This window comes from Tachypleus tridentatus, chromosome 13, assembly GCF_004210375.1.
Source record: "Tachypleus tridentatus isolate NWPU-2018 chromosome 13, ASM421037v1, whole genome shotgun sequence".
NCBI classification, from domain to species: Eukaryota; Metazoa; Arthropoda; class Merostomata; order Xiphosura; family Limulidae; genus Tachypleus; species Tachypleus tridentatus.
The window spans coordinates 143219147-143247089 of record NC_134837.1 but is presented as its reverse complement, the minus strand read 5'-3'; the positions used below and the strand labels follow the sequence as shown (position 1 = coordinate 143247089).

The 27943-nt window shown below is 31.5% G+C and overlaps 1 protein-coding gene across 3 annotated transcripts in view; it reads left to right on the top strand.

The window, feature by feature from the left end:
* Window positions 1-27943, top strand: part of LOC143240566 (uncharacterized) — a 72298-nt gene that overhangs the window by 16372 nt on the left and 27983 nt on the right. For all 3 annotated transcript variants that reach the window (XM_076483215.1, XM_076483216.1, XM_076483217.1), the window contains 8 exons: window positions 407-478; window positions 6890-7064; window positions 8897-8963; window positions 18325-18421; window positions 18549-18742; window positions 21119-21226; window positions 25136-25200; window positions 25737-25802. In XM_076483215.1, coding sequence (XP_076339330.1) covers window positions 407-478; window positions 6890-7064; window positions 8897-8963; window positions 18325-18421; window positions 18549-18742; window positions 21119-21226; window positions 25136-25200; window positions 25737-25802 — 844 coding nt within the window. The remainder of the gene's footprint in view (window positions 1-406; window positions 479-6889; window positions 7065-8896; window positions 8964-18324; window positions 18422-18548; window positions 18743-21118; window positions 21227-25135; window positions 25201-25736; window positions 25803-27943) is intronic.

Here is a 27943-nt window from a genome sequence, read left to right as displayed (position 1 = left end):
TAGATGACACTTTCTTTTGGAAAGGGTAAAGAAAACCTACTTGACAGTTATTCACTGATATAAGTAGTACTTGATTCTGTGTTCTAAAAATTTGTCTTAATGTTTTAGATATTCTACATACATTTAGTTCAAAAAATAATAAATTTGTGTAATATCTTGCCACATTGTCTGGTATACAACAATTGATGTTATCATGTAATAGTTAGAACTTATATTCTCAAGATATTTCACACATTAGTTGAACTTTAATAAATGTATTTATCATCTTGCAAGTGATTATAGCTCACGTTGGCATTATTTATGTATCAGAGTGTATGGTAATTTAAAAGAAAAATAGCAGTAAGCAATACTGTCGTATTGTAAGTTTTAACTTGTGTTATTTTCTCAATTTTAACTTATGTTGCAGCCGACAGAAAGGATCACCAGAGGATCATTTCGGAGTAAGTCAGCTGATCCAGGACTAGAGCAACGTATCAAAGTAAGCATTTTCCTTTTACATCTTGTATTTGTATACGAGGTCTGTTCAAAAAATATGCGGACTGTTTGAATTGTGTGGCTCCAGTTGGTTCCAGGGGAATCAGCTGATTACGACACCATTTCCCGATTGCAGATATCTTTATTTGTGTATTAGCTACGCGGTTTTAAGTGAAGTGCGATTTTTTTCGTTTGGCGGATTTCAGAATGAATGACCTGAAGGAGCAACGACTTGCTGTGAAATTTTGTGTTAAACTTGGAAAATCTGCAACTGAAACTTTTGCTATACGGTGCATCACTGCTTACGGTGATGTTGCTATGAAGCGTATGACATGTTTCAAGTGGAATGAACGTTTTAAGGATGGTCGACAGTCCATTGAAGATGATGAGCGTCCTGGACGTCCTTCCACGTCAACTGACGACCCACACGTCGACAAAATCAACACCCTGGTGCGGGCAAATCAACGTCTGACTGTCAAGGAGCTTGCCGAAGAGTGTGGGACATCAGTTGGATTTTGTTACGAAATTTTGACCAAAACATTGAAGATGCACTGCGTTGCTGCGAAATCCTGATGACGGACGAACAAAAACCCATCGCGCCCAGGTTTGTCAGGAACTGCTTGATCGTTCAGAAGAAGATGAAAACTTCTTGTCAAGGACCATAACAGGTGATGAATCATGGGTTTATGGTTATGACATTGAAACGAAAGTCCAATCGTCCCAGTGGATGGGTGAAACATCCCCCAGACCCAAAAAAGCTTGCCAAGTTCGATCCAAGGTCAAGGCGATGCTGACAGTTTTCTTCGATGCTAAGGGTGTTATTCACCACGAGTACCTCCCCGAAGGCTCCACAGTGAACCAGACTTACTACATTGAAGTTCTGAAACGTCTGAGGGACGCCATCCGTCGCAAAAGGCCAGAAATGTGGAGGAGTGGCAACTGGTTTTTTCCATCAGGACAACGCTCTAGCCCATTCAGCCCTCAGAACTCGTGAGTTTTTGGCCAAACACTTGATCACTGTTCTTCCCCACCCCCCTACTCACCTGACCTTGCTCCTTGCGATTTTTTCTTGTTCCCCAAACTCAAAAGACCCTTGAAAGGAAGAAGATTTGAGACGATTCCCGAGATTAAGGCAAATGTGACGAAGGAGCTGGAGGACATTACAAAAGAAGCGTACCAGTACTGTTCCAACAAGTGGAAACATCGTTGGGATAAGTGTCTGCGTTGGGGAGGAGAGTACTTTGAAGGGGTCCCAGACCTGTAACTTCTAAATAAAGTACATTTTGTTTTATGACGTCAGTCCGCGTATTTTTTAAACAGACCTCGTATAGTTTTCATGTGACTGATTTGTTCACTGTTAACTCAAAAACTTGCTTATTTCTTTATTTTCTTCTTAATGAAAGGTTGTTTTAAAAGTAATGTTTTTTAAATTAATTGTTCATCATTTCACTGAGCTCATAGTAGAAAGATACTAAAATAAATTTTTATATAATTTTAAAGTGGTTTTATTTCCTTAGATGAAATGTCCAAGTAAATAATTTGGAATGTTAATCTGTATGTCTGTTATTCTCATTGTACTTTAGAGTTGTGAGTACATTATAAGGATGATGATCCAAATCTACTATTTAGTTAAACAAGAGTAGTCCAAGAGCTAGTAGTGGTGCTTTTCATTGTGTTTTTATAATGAATTTTTGTTACTCTAGCAAAAAAATTGAGGAATAAGACATGACCTAAAGAACAGACTAAAATTTTTTGATGCAATAATTAAAATATATTTGGGATTATGGCTAGAAGATAGAATTTGAGCTTATCTGCACAAATGAATCATTTAAGTAAGGTATATAGAACATTTAAATTTTGATACTGGTGACTCATCCATGTATGGAACAATATGTTCATAGAGACAAGTCACTGTTGTGTATGTGTGGTACAGTAACATGACCATACATGTATAAATAAATATTTAATACATGCTAATAAAAATTGGTTGTTCTACCTCATACCTCTTAAGATAACCATTTGGTCTGCCCTTGAGAGGAAATAGCTGCAATGTTGCACCTTCTGTATGAAAGTATATAGAATGGTAGATTGAGTGATGTCTCAAGGCTACATACAACCTTCCTTATTTTCAAATGTGATTGGCCAGTCACTGTTTGTTCTTTAAAGGTATGATGATGCTATATATTTGAAGCTCTATAATGGGAGGAAGAGTTTGTTTTTCTAGTAGCTAATCATATCCAACAACTTCAACTTGGAAAACTAACAAGTCCCTATTTATTCAGTAAAGGTGGTTTCTATGTGTGTTGAAACAACATATATTATATTTGTATTTAATAAAGATTGTTCCTTGCATTTCTGTAAATATCTGTCCAGTTTGTTTTCTCTCATAAATTCAGTTAAACTTGTATAGTGCAAGATTCTCTATTATTCTGTTGGTCTATCTGATAGCTCTAAAAGAAATCAGTTTGGTATGAAAGTACCATAGAAGGGATAGGAAATAAAAAATGATTAATGCCCTGAGCTTGCAACAAATAAGGAGACTAGGCATAAATGTAAAGAAATATGAGGAACACTCTTTAATACAACACTAACACATGGGTGCAAATGGTCAGCATTGACTAGGTACTTTCACATGCCTCCTGACTGCAGTAACTCATATGCCACTGGACCAACTTATTGGAGTGCAAGATAAGATCTATATCAATTATATTGGAGCTGCTTCTATGTTTCTGAAACATAACAAAGATACACAGTTTACCTCTGAAGAAGAAAGGTCTACCCTTCAAAAGTGCTCAGGTTATAAGGTTTTTATTTCATTTGTATGATTCTTGAACCTCGGTGTTTGTCAAACATCATGAAAGATACACAAGGTATCCATGTTAATATGTTCATTTCTTCATTGTCTTACTATAGCACTTCTGTTATTGTATGGCCTCTTGCAGCAAAAACACACATTGTGCTTAAGGTTCATGGGTGTGGAATAAAAGTGATGGTGAAATCTTACTATCTGGTTTATCTTGAGAATATTACATTTGACAATAGAAAATAAATTTCACTCATACAAATTTCACTTTCTAGTACTTTACTTCCATTTGTTAGGTATTAGAATGTTTGCTTGTTACATATACAATACTTTAGTCCACCATGTTGATATCAGCTCTGTCCCTTGAAGAAAAATAAAATAAATTAAGCATACATGGGTAGAAGCTGCTTCATGATCAAAATTAACATATTATAGTACTCCTGATCAAAATGTTACTGTTTTCACTGAAATAAAAAAGAAAAAATTCTTTCTTTCATGTTTCTTATTTTTAAAGTAATATGAGATTTATCTACAGCAATGCTATTATCATGTAATGATGTAAAATAACTTGCTTCTACAACCAACCAAAAAACAAAAATTTATTATACTTTAACAACCACATAAATTTAAAGTGTGACTTTCAAACTGTTGAAATACAAAGTTGATAATTTAGCAAAATGGTGTAAAGAAATATGTGTCTGCTAAGGAGTTAAAACTACTGTTAATCAACAATATAATATAAAAAATGTAGGTCAGTAAGTATTTCAATAGATACGTAAATAAATCAGAAAAATTAGATAAATAAAAATAATTCTAAAATAACAATATTCTGTATTTAAACTACAAAATCACTCACAACATTGAGTAATAATCAGCAGCAGTAATGTTAAACTGTATCTCGTGGACTAGCTTGTTGTATTTCAATGTAGGGTTAGATTTTGAGGTTACAGTCATGTGATTGAAATTTTCATTATTGTGTGCATAATATCTGAACATTACCATTAGGGGAAACTGATGTCAGTCTCATAATACATGGATGTGTATTCAAAATAAACGTTATTATCTGGAAGGTGAATTAGTGTTTTAAATGTAACTAAAAATATATAAATAAACTAAATGATAGAAGGAATAATAAGTGAATGATATTTGATTATTCTCATGCAATCACATGGGAGGCCATAACCTTGAGACATCATCTTTTCTGCTACTGAAAGGCAGTACTGTCTACATTCATGCATAACATGAAGCATTATAGCCTACCACCCATAGATAGATCAGCTGTGACCTCAATAGAGTAACAAAGGAACAAAAGCAGCTGGAATGAAATCAATCTAATGACTATTTTCCACATGTCATGTGAAAATTGTGTACTTTGAATAACTGATAAATTTAGTATAATACTATGCAGTGTAATAAGGTAGAAAAGTCAATCTGTGTATATACTATAATAGCACCTATTCTAACAACAGGCTTGGGAGAAAATTTATTGAATCTGATAAATTTTAAGTGAATCTGAAACAATCCATGTTGTATTCTCAAGTACACTGATTTCCAGTAGGTACTAATATTAACCAGTTTGAAAAGAAGCTTTGCAGAAAATGTATTTAAAAGTTTTTTTAAATTCTGACAAGATACTGGACAGTGAAATTTAATTGATAGAACAAAATTAATTATTATTAAAACAAAATGCAGATAAATTTGATAGCTATATTTATACATTTATAAAGTAGGGAAAGTTTTAAATACCATCCTGGTAAAGGTAGAAAGAATCAATCAATATATGTTTGTTTGAATATCGCTAAACCTCACAGTGTGTACTTGTAAACCATATTACCTGGTCACATTTGTTTGAAAAAAAAAAAAAAATCTGCAATGACATCTTTTCTGAAGAGATCTTGAAATACCAAAAAGGAAAGATCCCTAAAATTATATTCCAAACACAAGAATAAAGTCAACCAGTACAAAGTCAGTTATATGTATAATATATATTAATGCAATGCCAATGCATTTAAATTCAAAATGTTTAGAAAAAAAACCTAAGCAAAAAATTTTCATCTTTGTAAAATAAAAAAAAAGTATTTGGGATGTTTTGTATGTTAGTCCTAAGCTGTACTCTCTAGTCTGCTTCAAAGGTAGTGTGTGCTATTTGGGGTTGCCAGGAGCTTTTATGGCCACCAAGTAAAGGTTTGTATCTGGATCTCTTTCTTTTAATCATTTTCCTTAGGGAGATTTTCTCTGCTTCTCCAACATGTTGGTAGGCCTGGTACTGTTTCAAGATATAGTTGTATTGTAGCCATCATTACTGTGTGTGTGTGAAGATATGTTATAGCTATTACATGGAGTGGAAAATGCCATCAGATTCATTGAATTATACCATGTGACTGGTTACTTATCAAGGAAACATGATCTGTGAATGTGATTTTCATGCGTTGAGAGAGAGATTGTACTTAGTTATAAGAGAGCTAAGTGTTACTGTTAAAGTATTTTCTATATTTTAATCACATGTTTTCACAATTAGCATTGTACTACTTATAATCTTATGATTTAAAAGCAATTCAACTATTTTTCAGGTTCAGTTTCAAATTGCAACATTCCTCTCATTAAATATAGCATTTTACTTTAATAGTTCTTGCATAACCTGCAGCATACAACCTTAACATATGGGTGATCACCTTTTTGTTTTTGGAGCCTTCTGTTTTAATCACTAAAACGTTTGTTGTCTTGACATCAATCAACTCTTGTCAGTTTCATTTGGCAAACAGATCACCACACATACCTTTCTATGTACCTCTTTTTGTTACAAGTGGTTAGGCGACTGTGTTATTAATCTACTCAGTCTTTGAATACTACACATCTACCTAAATAGTGTTCAACACTGATGGATAATTTACAAATGTAAATGTTGCACTTGAGGATCGATCATATCCATTAGAAAGTGCTGATATATTTATTTGTACCCATGAGTATTGTTCTATTAGATAGTTAAATAATTTTCCATGAAGTTAGAGCTGTCTAATTTTTATAATTTCAATTAATGAAAAAACTTGTTTATAATAACTAATGATGGAAAATGACTGCCTTCTTTTAAACTTTTCACAATTTTGTTTACTAAAATCATTTTTAAGTGATTAATTTTTCATCCTGTTTTCTTCCTTACACTGTTTATTTTACTTTATTAATTTCATCTTAATTTGCAGTTAACTTCAAGTGATTATTTTCTGTAATTAGCTAAAGTTACCATATCTTTAGCAACAATATTATTGTAACATTGTTAGTGGTATCTTTGTTTGAATAACAATAATTTACATTGGTATGTTCTGTAAATTTTACTTATACAAATCTGATTACACTGGCATAGTATTGTATAAATTGTGTTCAACTAGGTTTTATCCATTTTTGCAAGGCTTAAGTACTAATGGACATTAATCTTGAATATAGGAATTATTATAAATATTTTGTGTTTTTTTCATGAATGAGTGACTTAATTAGTTACTGTATTTTTGGAATAGTGGCAAAAATAAACCTGATCTATAATATTATTTTGTCATTTTACATTGTGTGAAATGTTCTGTATCCAAGAGCTTCATGATTTTTGTTATCTTTCCTCAACAGCTCATGGTTCAGAGCTATCCTCCTTCTCGGCCACACAGGAATCCCACGCTTACTGGAGATGCACCAATTGTTCCCAAGGCAACAGAGTATCAATCAAAGTTTGCTTGGCCTGGAGATGGACCAGAGCTTACTGAGGCATGCAGGATAGCTTACTCAGGATTAAAGATGACAGAAGGTGTTACAATAAATTAGGATTGTAGAAAGTAGTTTTTCTAAGATTGTGTTCTGAATCACATTAAAATGACAAAACTATAGCAATGTCTCTGTTGTGTTTGTTATTTAAAAGTAAGTGTTTTGGAACTCATATTTTGGCATTTTATCTCAACTGTACTTAATGCCAGCATATCATATTAGTGTCATATTCTTTCATAAGTGTTGTAAATACTCACCTGAAAGTGAACTTGTTACAGAAGAAAATTTAAAAGCAAAAACAGTTACTATAATTCAAGGTAAAAAACAAAAAAACTACTTAGTATTGTAGTAAAATAAGTGCTTATCCAAACAAAATTCAATTTACAGTTAGATGAAATATAGATCCCAACTATCATGTATTTTTTGGGTGGTGCCTTAGCTGAAAAAGATTGAGTGTAACGTTTTTATTTTAATGTATTTAGAAACTAGAATTTTACTTAACTTTTTCGAATTGAATGTTTGAACTAAAACACAAATTCTTATGTGTTACCTAATCTTGAATCTGTCAGACATATAATTCATTAAACAGCATCATGTGAAAATTTGTTAGTGTATTAGGAGCTCTTTTTTTAATAATGTTTGGCAGCAGTGAGTTATGAAAATAATTAGTTTAACTGTTAACAGACTTTTAACATTACAGATAATGATGTACAGTTTGGTTAATTCTTCCATTCTTAGCTAAGTTTGGTAATTCTCAAATATTAAAATTAATATGTGAAATGATATAAGATAAGATAAATGGAAAATAATGATAATGGTAGAATGTAAAACATTTTACTTAATGTGGTAAATTTCTCTTAAAAGGCTGATTGACTTGTTACTGTATTAGGAACTGAATTTATTTGTAAATACCTACCCAATTTATTTGGACGTGCAAGATAGTGATCATGTAATATGTGGGTTAATTGATTGAGTCCTGTAAATGCAGAGATATAGTCTACAAGACAATGAGATAGAGCGTTGATCTTTCAAATATTGAAAGAGATGGAAGAGCTGATTTCTGTAAAAAGGCACTTTTATTAAAACAAAACTTTCTTTCACTTAATGTCACTGATGACATTTGTGGCTGCCAAGTACTAAGAGAGAAAATTATTAGATTTAGTTGTAGAAGGCAGTAGGTGTTAGACCATGGGCCAGTTGATTGATTCCTTTAGTAGTGGCTAAGATATGAATATTTTTAACTGTACAATGCAAAAAATGACATATGGCAGCCAACAACCATTTCAGAATCAAGATGTTTTGTATGCAATTGGAAGAACACAGTTTCATTGGTGCTCATGGAAAAACTGTGGACATTGGATAGTGGTTTTGTCTAATGAGTCTTCTTTCAGTTTCATTTTACAACAGATGTTAGAGCGCAAATGTGGGGAAGAAACGTTTGATTCTTTTTAAGTTGTTTTAACAGTAAATTATTGAAGAAGGTGTAATAGTGTAGGAACATTTTTATGAAATGGCTTGAATCTTGGTTGGTTGTGCTTTAGTTCAAATTAGTGCTCAATTATTTCCTCAAATAACTGATATACAGCTAATTCATATTTATTAAGACTTTCTAAATTTTTTTTACAATTTTTGTACCTCAAAAAGTCTGTTTTGATAAAGCCCACCTTTCAAGATTTCACGTTTACACAGAAATTTATATTTTTATTACAATATTGTGAAAACGTTTATAAGTAAAACATGAGTGTTTGTGAATTTATTAATTAATTTTTCTCTATATAGCTCATTAAAGTTAAGTTATTGAATTATTTTTTCAAGCATTGATTGTTTTTTTAGTTAATGTCATTCTCTTCAGGTCAGTCTGTAAATTTTCATTAGACAGGAGTTCTGATTCACAAGAAGGTCTGGTAGAAGGGCAGAATGTTGAAGTGCAGACAATTTTAAGGTCAGAAAATAATTTATTATAATGATAAGTCTTTAGCAAAGTGTCCAAATTCATATACAAGGTTGATTTGTATTAATTTCCATATGTGCTAAGTCTCATAAAACCTTAGCTGCCCAAAACAGACAATACTCTGGCATGATACTGTAGCAAGACAATTTTGAAGTTTCAGACAAGCTATATTTCCATAAAATAATTGCTGATAGATAAATTTATAGAATATATGCTATCAGATTGAGAATATATATAAAGTACAGGAAAAAAAGGAGATAAAGAATGAAATGACAGATAGCCATTCTTAATAGTTGTGAATGACCTTGTGTACTCATTTCTTTATTGTAGATAAATTAATTAAAATTACTTTTCCATAAATTATCACACAGTGTACAATAATTTGTAAAAAGTTAAGTTTTCAGAGTATTCAGAAAACTATGTTTTATTCTGAAAGCTGATGTTGGCTTCTTAATTACCGCTTTTTTCATGTGAAATATAATTCAAAGTATGATTATGTGTAAGGTTCACTATTTATCTCAAGGTAATAGCAGGAGTATGTTTATTGTACATATTCTTATAAGTACTTGTGAAATTATATGGGGTAGTATTTAAGGTCATAACCATCTCTGAGATTCTACAACTAAAACTTTATTGCAAGATGATAACTCACCTTTTCACAGAGAATAGCTGTCTTTGTTGTGTGTCTGGTAATCCCTAATCTAATGTGGAGTCTAGTTTATAGGTGGCCTTTTGTTTATTTATTTATTTACTTTTAATTTAGAAAATATATATTCACTGGGGAAAGCTGCTTAGGTCTATCCTCATCATGTAAACAGTACCTATCTAGTTTGCTTACTAGTGCATTTTTTCTCAAATTTTTGTCAAAATAGTTCATTGTACCATGCAGGAGTTTATCTGCTATTGTTTCCATGTGTGCGTATTTATGCACGAATTCAGATGATGTTGTTCTGGGTACTTTATAAGCTGTTGTGAGTAGTGTATTTTGTATTGTTTGTAGTTTTGTTTAAAGTAGTTTTTTGCTTACTTTTATCCATGCAGGGGCTACCTAGCCAGTGACGGGTCTCATGTATGTTTTATATATTTTTTTATTTTATCTGCTGTAGCTTCACTGTTTTTGCCAGTTAGACTCTTAGCATTGTTTGTTCTTTGCTAAATTTTTGTTCTAATATTGTTTGTAGTTTACCCATGTAAGTTTTGAGTCAAATGTAAGTCCTAACAATTTTGCTGATGCAGCAGACTGGAGTAGCTCTCCATTCATATATATTTGTGGTTGTGCTTTTTTATGTTTAGTGAATGCTACTAGTTTTGTTTTAGTTGTGTTTATTTTGATTCTATATTTTTGGCAATATTCATTTATTCTATTTAATTGTGGTTGTATGTTTATGGCTACTATTGCTGGTGTTGGTGCACTTTTCCAGATTGCTACATCGTCTGTGAACTGTGAGTATCCATTAGAGGCATGTTATTCATGTACATGATGAATAGGATAGAGCTAACTACCCCTCCTTGAGGGACATCAGCTTCTGGAGTGAAACTCTCAGAGAAGATCTCTTCAACATTTATTCTACATGATCTGTTTTCCATAAAGTTTGACAGCCAGCTAATAGTTCCCCATGGTTGTCCCATTTCTTGCATTCTGAACCGGAGACCGTTATGCCATACTGTGTCAAATGCCTTCTCAATATTGAGAAAGCAAGCGACAGTGCATTCTCGTTTATTAAAACTATCTACAATTGCTTCAGTTAATCTGACTAAGTGGTCTGTTGTTTTTCTGAATTTTCTCAAACCATTTTTGTTCTTCTGGTAATTGTGATGTTGTCTCTAGGAATATGGATAGTCTGTTACTGATTATTCTCTCTAGAATTTTGCCTACACAAATGGTCAGGCTGATTGGTCAGTAGCTATTTGGGTTATTGGCTAGCTTTCCTTCTTTATGGAACATTAATACATTTGATTTCTTCCAAGAAACTGGGATATAACCAGAATATAATGATAGATTAAAAATTTCTGTGAGATGTTCAAATAATTTCAAAGTGCCTTTTTTAAGAAGAATGGTTTGTATACCATCTTTTCCTGGTGATTTATTTTTGGTGTTTGTTATTGCTTCTATGAGGTCTTGTGCTGAAATTGTGTTTTTAAGCATTGTGTTCATATTGTTGATTTGATAGTTATTTAAGTCTACTTGGAAAAGTGGTTTGAATAGCTCACTGTTATTCATTATAAAATTATTTGCTTTATTATAGAAGTATGTGTTCATGACTGGGTTGTCGTTTGTTTTAAACGTGTTTTCAAGTTGTTGTTTGAATATTTTGGCTTTTTCTTTATTTATTTATGCTGTGGTATTATTGTGTTCTAGTGGCAGGTATTTTCTTGTTGTTGTATCTCCATTTGTTAGTCTTTTAAGGTGTGTCCAAAATTGTTTTGGATTTGTTTTTTCATCAAGTTTGGTGCAGAAATCGTCCCATTTTTCTTGTTTTAATAATTAACTTTTGCTCTGATTTGGTTTCTTATTCTATTTATTTGAGTTTTTAATTTACTGTCTTTTGTCTCCATGTATTGTTTTCTTAATTGTCATCTTTGCTTGATTAGTGTTAACAGTTGTTTATGTGGTTTCCATGTATTATTTATAGTTTCATGTTGTTGTTTTGGTATTGTCTGATTTGCTGTGGTTTGTAGGTATTCTGTAATTATTTGACAGTAGTTATCAATATCTATTTTACTTTTAGCTGTTGTTATAATTTTGTTTGGCAATCAATAGTCTAATTGTTTCTGGTATTCTTTCCAATTTGCTTTTTTGTAATCAAATTTTTCTTTTTAATGTATAGTATTTTTATGAGGGGGTTGAGATCAAAGACACACAGTGTATAGGTAAATGGTTGCTGTCTACATCTTTTCCTACTTGAAATTTTATTAGCTTTTGGATTATGTTATATGAGCTTAAGCATATGTCACTAGTATTAGTGGCATACGTAGTATGCGTAGGCGTATTGTAATTCAGGAAGGCTATGTTATGTTCATCTATAAATTGTAGGAGAAGTCTTCCATTAGCATTTGTTGAATTACATCCAAAATTAATGTTTACTGTTTAGATCTCCTATATTTTAATTTTTGGGAAAAGATGTTTGTTAAGTTTAAATCTATTTGTTTTGTGGAGTAACTGTCACCTAATTACATGTTTTTTTAATTTAAATGGATTGGTGCATGATGACATCATCACATAACAAAAGTTTCCTATCAATAGGTTGTTTGATACAACATCTGTGTGCAGTAACTCCCCCTGTGCACTTGGACTCATGGCAACTTTATTATTGTCCTCAGCATTTCATGAAACAGACATTCCTCTTGTCTGAGTTCAGTTTGTTAATATTTAGATTTGTGTGTAAGAGAATTTTGTTTTTCATTTTCTTCAACTTTTGTTTTGTGGGCTTTAATTTTTTTATCATGAATTTTTAAGTAATGATGAATTCTTTTTTGTCTCTTTTCTTGTATTGATGTTACACACTCAGGCCTTGTGTCTGCTGTGGCTTCTGAAAGTTCATTAATTGTTGGAGACATTTCAGCCAACCATTTAATGTGTTGTGGATTTCCACATGCTTAATGGTCCTCCTACTCCTATTCTGTTAGCTGATGTTCTTTTTCCTCAATTAGAAATTATCTATGAGTAAAATCTGTGTGTCTAACCTGGCTTACTTTGGGTAATGCCTTGTCATTGTAGAAATGACCTTCACCTTCCAATCTTTTTCTAAATATCATTTTCAGTTGTTTCTTTTCTTATCTTTTGCCTGTGTCCTTAAATATTAGCCATTCTTCTCTTGCAATTGCTTTATCTATTTTTTCCTCCTCTCTAGTTGTTATTAGGATTTATGCTATTTTCTTTCTCTAACAACTCCTCTCTCACATTCACATGCCTCATCCCACTTGTATTCATAACTTTTTTGCCCTGACTTGCATACATCCTTCCTTTCCTTTCTAGATTTCCTGTCATTGTATCTTTTTAGTCTTCTTAATGATTGGGTTCTTGCCTTCGTTTGTCTCTTATTCCTGCTATTTTTTCTCATCACCTTTCCATATTCCCTCTGTCATTTGAAGCACTTCATTGTGCTGCAGAGGAGTTTTCTGTAGAAAGTCATTTCCTTCTTTTTGCAAGCTTATTCTGTTTCACTTTTTCTACTTTATATGCTCTTTCCTTCTATGGTCTTTTTCATCCAGCCTGCAGTTGATTGTGGTTCATGTGTTGGACATCTTCCTACACATCCCTCTCAACAAATCCTCCATACATTTTCACATTCCACACATTAGATTCATGTCTTCGAATTCTTTGCTCTTCCCATCAATATAGTGTTGATCCCTTTTGTACTTGTTCATGTTGTAGAGGCTTTCACTTGCCATAATCATAGTATGGGGTTGTTATTCCTTTTTTTTGGATGATTGACGTCTGTTATCCCATTCTAGGATGATATCCTTTTCTCTCTCTTCCCTTCTGTTACAAGAGGCTATTCAGCTTGGGTGGCTTGACATGAGATTTATGTCCTTTATTATGCCTGCTAAGCATTTGGTACTTCTGGGCATTTTCTTCATCTCTTGTCTTAGTCAGGCTTGGTTTTCTTCTCTTCATCTATGAACTAGTAATCAGAATTGGCACTTCTCATTTTCATCTGTGCAAGGGGTTCTGCCATTTTTTGGGATTGCAAACTTCCATGAAACCAGATATTATTTTTGGATGTGCACACATGTGCTTCTTCCAGTGTACTTCACAGATTCAAGAGGGTTCCTTTTTGAGTTCCATTGCCCTCGTTTGTGAATTCATAGAGGAATTGTTATGATGATTGGACCATGCTCATTCTACTTCATCATTCCCTTATCTACTCTAGAGCTGGATCTGTCACTTCAATAATTTTTCATTATCTGAACAAGGATATGACTTCTAGTATTTGCATCCAGGATAAGCATACATGTACTTGTTATTTTCGTTGTTCATCAGTCATGTTCCCCTTCTTTCCCCTAGTGAGAATGCTACTTTCTTTCCTAACTTTCCTAACTCCCTTCCTGCTATCTCTCACCTATAAGATTGTTCAGATTTGGACTGACTACTGTATCCTGTTAGGGTCATTTTGGAGTTCCTTATCATTAACTTCCTCCTTTTAGAGTCCCTACTGTTGTCTGTCCCTACTGTGAGACCTCTTTCCTGTCTATCCTTATTGGATGGGACTCTTAACTTTTCCAGTTAGTATTTTCATTTCTGGATGTGGATGGTTTTAAGATATATTGCATATTTTTTACATTCAATTTGTCATCTAAAGCATTCTTATGTTTCACAGTTTTCACTGACCTGTAGTTGAGATTCTCTAGGTAGGCATATGATGACTCCCAACGTTTCTTTTTGCTATCCTTGTTTCATTTCCTGTTATCTTTTAGAGTTCATACATTTTCATATTTCAGCTGCCCTTTACATTTCTTAGGATCCTGCCAAGTAGCTGGTGTTACCTCCCAAGATGTACTAACCCAAAACTTTAATCAAGCCAGAATAACTGAAAGTGCATTTACTATCTGCTCTGGCTGTACCTGTGCCCACTGCAAGATGGGGTATTCTATAAGACTGCTTGAGGTATCCTTGTGGTATACAGATTTACCCAGTTTGATTCAGACCATTTATTCCATAGACTATCATGGGAAAAGCTAACATTAAGGAAGTGTTCTGCCCACTTCTTTGTCTTGCATTTTCTGGCTTTTAAAAATAGGGTTTAATGATCACCTAATGCAATGTATCCAGTAAAAAAAAAATTGGAGGTTGGATAGAGGACCAGACACTTCCCCCTAGTCTCTCCAGTGTAAATTCACCCTATCTTCTTTAAGTGGAGTACAGGAGACCATTTTCTCTTACCATTTTTTAGTTGCTGGGATTGTGTGTGTGGGGGGCGGGTGGGTGGGTGGGGTAAACCATGGGAAGTTCTCACAGGTTGTGTTTAGTGCTATACATTGAGAAGTGGGGAAGTGGTGACATTGTCAGTGTAGTGCTGGTCACCCCTCAGAATCTTAACACTTACCTCTTGTACACTTGTCCTGCACCTAGAGCTTATTCTGTACTTCTTGTGCCTCACCAAAGAATGAAATGATCATGAGTGAAAGTGCATATGGAGTGTTACTGTACCTGGAGGTTGTATTGCTTTTCTGTTGGTGGAGGGCTTCTATCACATCATTATATGCTAGTGCAGTTCACTTAAAAATATGTGAAATTAGGTGGGAATTGCTTCAAAGTCAATGGCATGCAAATCTCTTAGGCAGATATGCAAGAAGGTTAACTATTCTGTGTGTGGAAATGAGTATGTAAGAGAAATAATTTTCAAATTAGGAAAATGTTAACTTTAGAGTAACTTGCAACTTAAAAGTTATGTCACTCACAAGAGTACCAGCAAAGTTAAATGGTTCAACCACTTCCATCGTGTAACAAAGACAATTAAGCATAGTATACTTAAAATTTGATAAAATTCATATACTGGTGCTTTTTGAGAAAGGGCCCTAAGGAATACTATATTGATGTATGTAATGCTTTCTGTTTTAACTTGATTGTCAGATTTTCTCATTTATAAAAGTGTGTTTCAAATGACTTGTGTTTTCCAAAACAAAATATAAAAACTTTTAAGTAAAATAAAATGATTTACTAAAAATTGTAAATTATTCTTGAATTCAGGTTAGTAGGCATTACATTTTATGTTAATGTAGAATAATGAACTTCTCCATACATTTACTATTGAAGAATTAACAACATACTAATAAAAATTAAAGTTTTTTGTTTGTCTATGTGTACAAGTACAGTATAATGTGAAATCAGAACAACAGTACTCACAAGCACAATTAAATAATTTGATTAAATGGTCTAATTATTCTTAAAGCAAAAGTTGCAGTTTATTTTGTACCAGAACTGCTTCTGTGACCAAGTAGTTTGATTCTGTATTTGGCAATATAAAGGATGTTAGTTTTGGATTCTAAAAATTAGTCTTTGTGGAAGAGACACAAAGGTATATGTCTGAAAAATGTTTGAGTGATTGTTTAATATAGTTTAGTAATGCTGAAAATATTTAATTTTTCACATAGCTGTTAATGACAAATACTTCTTAATCCAAACTATGTTCTCCATATAGAAAATATTGAATGTGACTATATTTCAAGGCATGTCTGTGGCATAATGTTTTACTGTAATTGTCAGATGACCTACCATATTGTGTCATCAGGTTGAGTACACTAATTTATACTGAATGAGCTGTTTCACAGGTTTATTCAACTCTTAATATTGATTACAGTAAGGGTTTGAATTAAGAGAAAAAGACTCGAAACACACAAAAATATATTTGTTATATTTACTAAGAAAAAATGTTTGGATAAATATATAATCAACCTCTTTACTTTTTGCTCATTTTATTTATTCATACTTTAACATGTCTGTCTTTACCCTGTTATGTTCTAATACATTTACCAAATAAACAATTACTACTCGTGTAGATTTTGTTTTTCCATCTTGGAATGTGAAATGAGTCGAGTTACTGTTTTACTTTATTCTGTTACTCTGTACTTACTTGCTTCTCTCTGCATTCTTTCCTACTGTCAGTAGTTTAGCACTAGATCATAGTATCCTATATTTTATACCCAGTGAGTCTTTGGATTAATGTATTTGTTTGGCATAACTTGCATCAACAGAGACTTGGTTAGGACTTTACTCAGCCTTCTACATTATGAAAATGTGTCTTTATCTAGTTCTCATGCTTTTCTGATGCATTACTCAGCATAAACCAGACAGTTTATAGCTACCATTTTTCTAAACTGCATTAGTTTTATAAGACCTGTAAATGTGGTGTATCTAGTGAAGTTCAGTGTGTTACATAAAATACTTACAGAATTTGCACCAGAGATAAAATGCACCAAAGAATCTCTGTCATAAAAACTAAAGTAAGGGAGATAAATGTAAGAAAGAATTTGAAACTAAGTCCCTTGATATATGATTTCATGTAATGCATTGTGAAGTGTAATAAATATTTTTATTTTACATTTGGCTGTTACACATTTAATAAGCATAACAATGTTGTGGTCTTAGATATAAAGTTCTAAAGCTATCTTACATGCTTCTGTATTTGAGACTTCTGTGAAGAGGGAAATTACATCAAACTGGCCATTAAGGCTTTATGGTTTAGTTGATCAAGGATAAATTTAAAATCAAAAGCATCTTTGAAAAAGGAGCCGGTTGATGTTACGTATTTAGAAAATGCCCATGTATTTACTAAGGCCATAGTGTAATGATTTATAGGTTGACATATAGGTCATAGTGGGCAATTTGGTTTGTGAAGTTTTAAGGTGTTGACTGTACCATGTAGTTGTGGTGTACATGAGTCAGTCTTCTGTAGGTAGAAATAAAGGTATTCTGAGATTGTGTTGGATGTTCATGGCTCATAGAATAACTCCAGAGTAAGTTTTGGAGCAATGAAATTTTGCTTCAATGCCTTGAGAATTTATTTTAGATTGCAAGACTATTTCTATTCCTTAAATCTGATACATGAAAAATCATAGAACACAAAAATGGTATATTTACAGGCTAAAGTGAGCAAGTCATGCTGTAATAACTGTTTTTTGTTTTTTTAAAATTTTATACAAAATTAGTACAGAATTCTTATTTGCATGGATTAAGAACAAAAAAGGTACATTAAGAGGCTTCCTATTAGCTCAAATGATCTTGGTTTCTATTATTTGAATTTTATATGCATTTCAGTGGATTTGGTCCAATAATAATTGAAGACTAAAGCCAGAACATTGTGGACATTTTCTTTGTTTATTAAGGGTTTCAAGAAGCTAAATTATTGATTGACATATGAAATGGTGATACTTGCTTCCTATGACACATTGAAATATTTAAGAGTTGCTAGTTCCTTCTAATGGATGCAATAATTCAACAAGTCAAGGAGCTTCTATTGTTTCAATGAATGCCGGCATCCTCAATGGACATATATAGATATAATTTTTACTGCTTCTAAAATTTTATTTAGCTTAATTGAAATAGTCTATTCAGGTAGGATCACTGCTTAATTTAGTGGATTTTCTTTCTACTAATCTTTTCTTTGTGTCATAGATAATACTATTTTTGTAAAACCCTGTTAAGTACTATTACAGGAGGTATATGGAGAGTTGATTTATTGATTTTTGAGAAGTGAAAGTTAATTTGTAAATAAACATAACTTTGATATTAGTTGCTTTTTTCATTGTTGAAATAATTGTTTCCCACTCAATAAGCAAAATAACGTATTAAATGTTTAAAACTTTTTAACTGTGGAATGACTATTAATTCTTTTCAATCTTAACTATTTAGGAAAAGAGACAAGAGAACAGAATACAAGTCCAATTTTCAACCATTTTCAGCTTATGTTTATGTGGATGGCAATTGGAAAAAAAACAATAAATTAAGGGTAACATATTTATTTGCGATTTTTTTCACATTTATTTATTTAAGTATGAATTTCAAAGCACCTAATATTCCTCTTTCACTATCAGTTTTGAAATATCTAATAGTCAGTTTATATTTTGTTTTATAAGAATGCTGAAGGAAAACCACTAGATGAAACAAACCCATGGTATTCTGAAGTTGTAGAACGGATAAAAAAGGCTGATGAGTACCGTGTCAGATCCCAGGGGACACCTTTTTATGGAGAGCAGTCCCCTTTGATTCAAGGAAAACCTGTGGAGGGGGATAGTCCTCTTTCTACTGATGTTCTGATTGCCATGTCAAGGTGAATGTTGACTTAATTTCTTCTATCCAAAATAATATAAAAATAAATCTTTTTATAGTAGCTATTACTGTAAAACAGGAATGATAATCTGTAGAATTGTAAAGTCAGAAGTGCTATAATTTTCTTTGACAAAGCTAGATTTTAGCTGTACTGCTATAATGTAAGAATTGTCTTTTATTGAAATTCAATTTGATCAGAAATTTAATATGTTTATGAAGTCATATTTACCAGTGTTGGAATTTTAAAAATTGGAATAATTTGCAAGTTTATTTTTTGGTGCAACATGATGGTGCTAAGTTTAAACTTAAAATGCATCAGTAGGAATTGTTAAATAAATTAAACAACATTCAAAAATAAATATATATTGAATGAAGATGAATGTGTTTACAAAGTTATTAAAATTGGTAAGGTGTGAACAATTTTAAGTGAAACAGCTCTAATAATGTGAAATAAGTATTAAATCAAAAGAGTAAAGTGGAAGCTTTTTTGATACAGACATCATTCGTCATATTCTATATGATAAAAAAAAACACGAAAAAGAAGTACAGGAATATTTTCTCATCAACACTTGAGTTAGGTTATTATTAAAATGTTAACAGTTAAGAGTATTATAAGATTTAATAAAGGAAGTAGTGTAAACATTCTTCAAAATTAAGCTTTATGTGTATTAGTAAATATATTTCAAAGTCCTCATGAATCTTGTGAGTTAGACTTTAGCTGAATAGATAGAGTATCTCTATCTAACCTAAAAAATTCTGGTTCAAATTACCACAATCTGTTTTCTTGCATATTATGGGTAGTCCATTCTTTCATCCACTGGTTCAAACAAAAAATAAAACTATACCAGACTAGGTTATCTAGCAAGAAATAATATATGATGTTTATGAGGACAGTATTTAAGTATTTGATATTTAGACATAGACTGATAAGAGCATGTAATAATAAGGTTAGTTTTCAGGTGCTCAATTCAAGTAATTAGCATGGTTAATATTGTATTCTTAAAAAAATACCTGTCTTTTTTTACCTGGGTAAATGTCATGAAATTTCTCTAAGTACAAAGTATAAGAGATAATTATACAAGAGACTCATAACCCTGATATTTGACATGTAAACTAAACAAAATTTATAATTAGTAGTAAGAGTAATACTTTGATACACATTTAGGAACCAACTTATGATCTTTGTTACTAAGTTGAGAACAGTCTCAAACAGTACTGAAATTATAATTTACTTAGATGGCTAAATATAAGTAAAAATTAGAAGTAAATAAATATAACTGTTTGCATAGTTTACTCAAGGAACAACAACAACAAAAAAAACTCATTATGGGATGAGTCTGATAGAACTTAGTTTTGTGTAACTAGTTTTTTTTCTTTTATGGAAAATATTCATTCACTTTTGTGCTTATTTGTTTGCTTTACTCTCCAACTTTCTTGTGTTTTTAACTTTCTGTGAGCCATTGACTTTTTAAACTCTAAACCTTTTATCCAAATTTTGCATATTGTTTTATTTTAACATAGTTTATTTTTATATTTTATAATAATTATGTTTTTGCATTTTTTACCACTTGTTTGGTGGAGATAGCCAAGTTGTTTTGTGCCAGTAAATGCCAACCAATTATATGCTATAAATTACGTTTCCAAAATTTAAATTTTAAGAGATTCCCTTTTGTTGATATGATTGAATACTATAAATTAACTAAATATCAGATTTTTGGGGTTTAAAAAACTTTTATGTTAATGCAAGAACATTACATTCAAGTACCCACTATTATATATCTTAAAGTAAGTTTAAAATAAAATTGGTAGTCTTCAATAAAATATCAAACCAATTTAAAGGTAAGTGTAATTTAAAATGGTATTTGTGCAATATAAATGTATACAATTAAAAAGATTATGATGCTAAACTAATTACACAATAAATAATGAATTAAAACAAAGTAATTGTGAGAAGACCAAAACATGTAGAGTCATTTTAGGGCTAGTTCCTGTTCTAATAAATTATTTATTGTGTAATTGTTTTAGTATTCTACTCTTTTTTTAACTGTATATCTACAATTTCTGAATGTTTATTAAAGTTCAAGTCTTTCATGATTCATCTTAATGCGAAACTTGTAGTGGTGAATTATGAATACAGTTTGTGTATTTGTAGTAAAGATGTGTCATATAGTTTTATTTACATTTATTTTTAATGAATTTTTAAAAAGGTTTTGAATTTTAAAAATGCCTGTTAGTTATAGAATCTAACACTTTCCAGTAACTTTATTGATTAGTAGTTTAACAAATTTGATATGCACCTGAAATGTAAGTTATCTGCATTCTGTGTATATCAGGTTTTAAACTCAGGTCATGCTTATGAACAAAATTTTATGTTTAGGCCATTGTTTCGTGAGGAAAAGCCAATCAGTCCCAGAAAACGTTCAGTCTCAGCTCACCCTCCAGCTGTGCTGCAGACTGGAGAAATCAGACAGAAAGAAGAATCTTTGTAAGTTTTGTGAAAACTGTTTATCAGCAGAAACAACTTGTGAATGACTGCTTGTGTGCATTTAAAGCTGTCTGGTGGTGGTGGTTATGGCATAATAATGTGCTTAATGATAGTTTCTTGCTCGATATTGAAAACATTTAGATGTTGATTTTCCTTTGTTTTAACTGTAGTGTAGAATGAACACACACCCCATTCTGCTCTGTATCTGTGAGCCACAAGTGTGCTCCTCTAACTCCCTCAAGAGCTGCAACCTTCCCCCTTTTATGTACTGGTTAAACACTGTAAATTATACATTTGAATGGCCATACATTTAACTTTTAACAGCAATCAAAAAGCATAAGACTTCCATTCTATGCAATGATTTTAAGCATGGTATACAAAAACAGTGAAAGTTTGTTTTAATTTCCCAGCATTAATTTACGTGGGCTTAACCTGCTCTCATCAACATTAATTCTTACTAACAATTTGTGCTGTAATAAGTCTTTTTATATTCTATTTATATTATAGAAGGTCCATAGTTTGTCACCACCACTTTAGGTGATGGTATTCTTTTATCTTGCTTTGGTGATTATCTGCTGTGCTGAATCTGAAGCTTGTAGATTATGGTTTTTTTTCTTTCTTAAACTCTTATAGAATGATGATCTGCTGTTCTGTATGTAGAAAATTAATGTGGTACTATTCTGTTATTATACTTTTGTAGGATCATCATCTTCTGTTATGCATCTAAAGATTTAAATGGTGACCTTCTTTTACTGTGTTTTTATTGAGTGGTCATTAACTGCTCTGTGTCTAAAGGTTTTGGATGGTGATATTCTTGCAGAATGATCATTTTCTCTTCTGGATCTTACAATTTAAGATGATGACAATTCTAAGAAAGCTTAATAAAAGAATACCATCTGCTGTGTATGACAGTTGTTGATAATACTGTGCTTGTGGTGTTGGATGATCTTGTACTGCTTTTCATCAAAACCCTTAAGTGTTGCTCTTACTATGACTTTTATTTTCTATAATTATTTATATTACCTACGGCATATTGAAATATATAACATAATAGGCTTTAAATTGTAACTTTGTATACTTACTGAATGATTTTTTTTATTGAACAGTAAAAACTTTGAGTAAGAATAATTTAGGTGTATTTTGTGAGTTGTATTCAGAGCAGGAAATAAACCTGTGTGTGTATATGATTACCTGATTTACAGCAGACTCCTGACCATTTAATGATACAGTATTGTACAGGTGTATTTATGTAAAAATATTCCTTTCTGAAGAAGAATATATAGCCATAGGACAGAACATTTTCAAGGTAGCCTTCACTGCCTTTCAAGGAAGTGAAATAACTCATATATCAAAACATTTAAGATACAGTAGCCTTCAAAAATACATACACCAAGTTTTAGTAGCAGTAGTTGTAGTAACTATGCTAATCTCTTTTCACTGTGATAAGTTTGTCTTTTTCTTAATCCTGCTTTTTGTCCATTCTTATTTTATCAGTCCTTTTAACTCAGAGTAGAAATTTTTTTCATTATTTTAATGTAATTCACAACATATTCCTGTTGTATCTATTTCTTCATCTTAGTCAGTGTATTTCATTTTTGATTTACAAAATTTATTTGTCTCTTACATATACAGTGGCCTTGAAGTTTCTCATTCATGCTCTTACTTTGCTTCCTATTGAGCTTTTGGTTTCCACTAGACATTTGAGTGTTTCTATTACAATATTTTGTATTATTTTTTGGACTGATATGCTACAGATAATATTAGGAAATGATTTTCTTGAAATGCTTATATATGATGCTTTATATCTCTCTCTAAGATGGCTGGTATGGATATTAGCACTTTATTTAAAATAAATTACAGAACAACATTTTGAACTTTTTAAGTAATCTTCGGGTTAACAAAGAGTTTGCAACTGATAGTCAGTTAACCTGAAGATGACTTAAGAAGGTCAAAATGTTGTTCTGTAATTTATTTCAATTAAAGTGCTTATATCCATACCAGCCTTACATAAAATTTATTACATTGTAATTATATTTTAATTATTTTGATTAGTAGTAGCTTCTTAGGTTCCAAGTCTTGAATCTGTTTTGGTAAGTAGTGATACCACTGCCCTGATTAGGACCTATGCAGCTGAATATACATTCTAACAGAATAGTAAAATGTGTAGGCTATTGATTGATAGAGAAAGTCAATCATGAGAAAGTTTACTAATGAAAATTGTCAAAAATGCATTTCAAGAACAGTAGAGAAGTTGTGTTAACTATGTATTGGTGAAGAGGTAAGTATTTAATTGAATTCCATTTGAATATTAACACCTAGTTATTATAAACATGTTACTTGTGTTAGTTCACTATTATTAAATTAGTATCAAGAATTTAAAACTTCTAAATGGCTGATCACATGTCCATTATTAGGAAGAAATGTTGTGAACATATTCTTCTTAAAGGTTTGACTTGTATTCTGTGGGATAATTTTCTAGCCACTCACACTCGTGGTGATTAATAAAAAAAAGTTTTTACTAAGTTACCACCAAAAGTGATAACCATTCACCATCGTGTCATTGTTAAGCTTGTGTATAAAAACGATTTTTGCCATTATGGCAAACTTGAGTAAAATTTCTAATTGACATTGACTAAAACCTAGGAAAAGATGTTGATGTTTTGAAACTTGGGATTAAGGCAAAGTTTTATAATTTTTATGTGGAATCTTGCTACTGAAGATTAAGGAAGAAGGAATATCAGCTCTGAACAACTGTTATTTTTCACAAGGTTCTTCAGTAAACTCATAAATGGATAAATCTCAGATGGAACTACAGTTTACAGAGCTGTAGGTGTAGAAGACAACAATGGATTAACTAAATATACACAAGAAATATAAATGTTTATTGAAGTATAATACTGGAAAGCATTTTACACAAAGCAGAAAACTTAAATTTTTCTTATAGCATTTTAAAGATTTTCTGTTGTCTTTTTTCTCACAATACTGCACTAATGTGAAAATATGAACATTTTATTTTTTTATGATTGTTTAACATGTTTTAAAGGTAACAAGTGTAAATATTTTGCCATTTTTTCTTCATAATGCACTTAACATTATCAACTTTGTTGCAAACCTGCTAGCCTTTTTGTGCAAAAAGGACAAATTAGATATTTAAGACAAATCAACATTCAAATTTTAACTTGCCAATGAAACTTTACAAAATTTTGCATTTAAATATCTTTTTTCATTTTGCATATAACAATTTAAAAAATTTAAACTCTGAAATAAAGCTTCTTGAAAGGACTGTAACTCTAAAATATTAATAACAAGTTTTATTTTCTATTTTTATTTCTTCTTTTATTACCAACTTTTTTAAATCTGTTAACTGATGACTTGACCTCAACATTTACTCTATGCATGAAGTTTTTGTGCGAGTGATTCATGCTTGAGAGAATGTTAAGACAGAGGAGAGTATACTTAAAAGGCATTGGAAGATATCTGGATGACATTTGAATTGTTAGATTAGATCTTCATCAGATCAAATTGTTTAGATTTTATAAATAAAGTAAGGATGCAGCTGTAGTTGTTAGCGTAATGAGTTGGAAACAAAAAGAACTTTACTAAGTAGGATTGAGAGCACTGAGGGTGCAGCCATAGGGTGAGAACTTACTATGTGATATATATATATATATATATATATATATAAAACCAATAATTAAGCATGCAGAGCTAGAATTTACAAATGTATATAGTATTTTGTTCAAATATTTTAAAATAACTTTTGTGCTTTGTGGTAAGGTGAAAGTTCTCTAGAAATTTATCACAACATGGCTGTATTTGAATCATACCACAGTTGTACTCCTTTATTTCCATTCCTTTAGTATAAGTACTAATACTTAGCTAGAGTTTTAATAGTTGCTGTGTTTTTAGGTCCTTTCCTCGTTCTGTATGTTCAGAGCGAAAGACAGAGAGAACTCCTGAAGGGCAGCATGAAAGTAAGTTTAAAAAATATATAATTTATTAAATACATAATTGTAGTGTGAAGATCATAGAACTCATATTTCTTTATACTTGTGTATAATAACAATAATTTATTTAATACATAATTGTGGTGTGAAGATCATATAAATCATATTTTTTATATTTATTTATAATATTAATTTATTTAATACATAAATGTGGTGTGAAGATCATAGACATCATATTTCTTTATACTTGTATATAATAACAATAACATTTAAAATTTAAGACTATACATTAGTTAAATTGGGGCTAACTTTCTTGCATATTGTTTTATGATTACATAAGTGGATATTTTTTGAAACTGAACTTTTTTTCTGTTTCATTTTACTTTACACTTGGAAGTTTAAAGAATATTGGCAGTTTAATCAAACTTACTAAAGTTAATGAAAATAATAATAATTATAAATGGTGTAATTATTCCATCTTTTGGTAGATACTCATTATGGCATATTATCTGTTTTCTGAAATGATATGAAAGTTAAATGTTATTTGTTTTTCTTTGTGTTAGCCTCTCATGGTCGACAGCCTAGAACTTTTAGAGAAGTACTATCTACCAGAAAGCCTGTTAGACCAGGTAAGTAGTGTACAAATGCTTATTTTTGTTATACACACAACACTTGTTCTTTATGACTTTGACTTAGAATAGGTTGATATAAGTGTCTTTTCACACATTAAGATAAAATCTCTGTGCAGGTAATGGACTTTAAATTTAGCATAAATGCATTTTTATGTATAAATTGTTCAGTAAAACACTCATCAAAAACCAACATGAAGAATAAAAATGGAAATGTTTTCTTTACTTTTCTCATAAATGTCTTTGCACAGGTTGAACTACACTACAAGTATTAATCAAAGATGTCCTTAATGTTAGCAATAGGTGAGCAAGTTAATTATATATGACAAAAATTATTTTGTTCCTTAGGTTCTCAAAAAACATTCCAAACCACAAAAACCACACATCTCACTATCTTAGAGAATATGTTCAATATAATGAACGAAAGGTAGCTGTCTATTGAATAGATCACCAACTACAAAGAGGGTGTGTGTTTTGAGAGCAGTTTTGTTTTTTCAGTTAAATTCAATTCTGTTAATGAAAGATTCAAAACTTGTTGGAGAAATCTCATCTTTGTGTCTCTACACCTGCTGGTTTTACATATTTTTTTATGTTTATTGTAGGCTTAACTACAATTCCTTATTATATTTTAAGTTTTGTTTCTGTATATTCATGCCTTATTTTATTGTGTTTGATTTAAGTACAAGTTACTTTGATATTTATTCAGTTTTATTTCATCTCATTTTACCACAAATGCTATTTATTTTCATCCAAACAGTTATTGTCTCACTTTATTTTTAAAACAAAAATTTACTGCTGTTTCACTTAACATTGTCTTCTCCCTTTCCATGTATCCATAGATCATGGAAATCAAAAGTAGTTGGTGAATTTTATATTTTTCATTCCTGGCCCAGGAAACATAAGGGAATTTCATATTACAAACAAAAACAGAAAAAAAAATTGGGGAATTTCATATGACTTAGTGATGCTTCTAAGGCATAGATAGTGAAAAAGTAAATTATCATTAGTGCCAAAATAATAGCATGCAGAATCATTTTTACAGGTTTGGAATGTCATTTACTGTCATGGAGTATGAATGTAGCCTTAATAGATTACTTAAACTGTTGTTATGTTCTAACCTAAATGGAGCATAAGGGCTCTTGACCGAGGCTTCATCTCATCTTTCTAGAACTCTCATGAAGGATTGTTTTAAAACTAAAAGCCCTTAAATTATTATAGACAGGCTATTTCTATTAAATATTTTTATCTTTGAAATTCTTGTGCAGTAATAAAACAGTCTCCAGGTCAGTAGTCTTAGTTTCATAGAAGAAACATGTAAAACCCTGGGTACATTACATCATTGACATGCTTGTATAAGAAAGATTTGAAAGATGTCACAGCAAAAATGAACATTTTGATTATTTTAATAATGCTCATGCCGGATATAAAGGACTGTTTAGTGCAATATTATTAATTTATTTATTTTATATTGAGGTTATCAAACATTGTGTCTGCATTCTCTTGATGTCGAAGCTATAGTAATTTCTAAAAGCCGAAGTGATAGATATATAAATAGCTGAGACCAATTGAGTGGAAACACAGTAAGAACAGGGTCATAAGAAAGAGAACTTCAGTCAGGGAGAAGTTATAAAATATAAAGATAACTGTCACAGGAGGGAAGTGCCTAACAGTTGATATACTAGAGTGAAATTAATTGTTTGGAAGAGATAAGGAGAGTAATTTGTTTCATTAAAGGGCGTTCTAAACTAATTGAACTTGCTTGTGTGGACTTTGGCAAAAAGGCAGACAGTTATTTGGAAGTACAAAAAAGTAGATGATTTTTGGAAATTCAGAATATGACTACAATATAAGTTATGTGACTACATAAGTGACTTATATGCTGGCCCCTTGGTGTGGGTTCCTGTACATTTCTGAAACCTGCCAATTCAGTCAACTTTCAGCAGGTTACTTTTTACAGAAATAACAGGCTGTGTGATGGACGAGGGTATGGAGGGGTGGTACTGTTAGTTGATCAGCATGTACCCACCCGACACACCCTTGGAGGCTGTAGCCATCTGTGTTTCTTTGGGTCGTACCATCACTGTTTGTTCTCTCTACCTGTCACCTGGAAAGACCTATGATCAATCAGACCTTGATGGTCT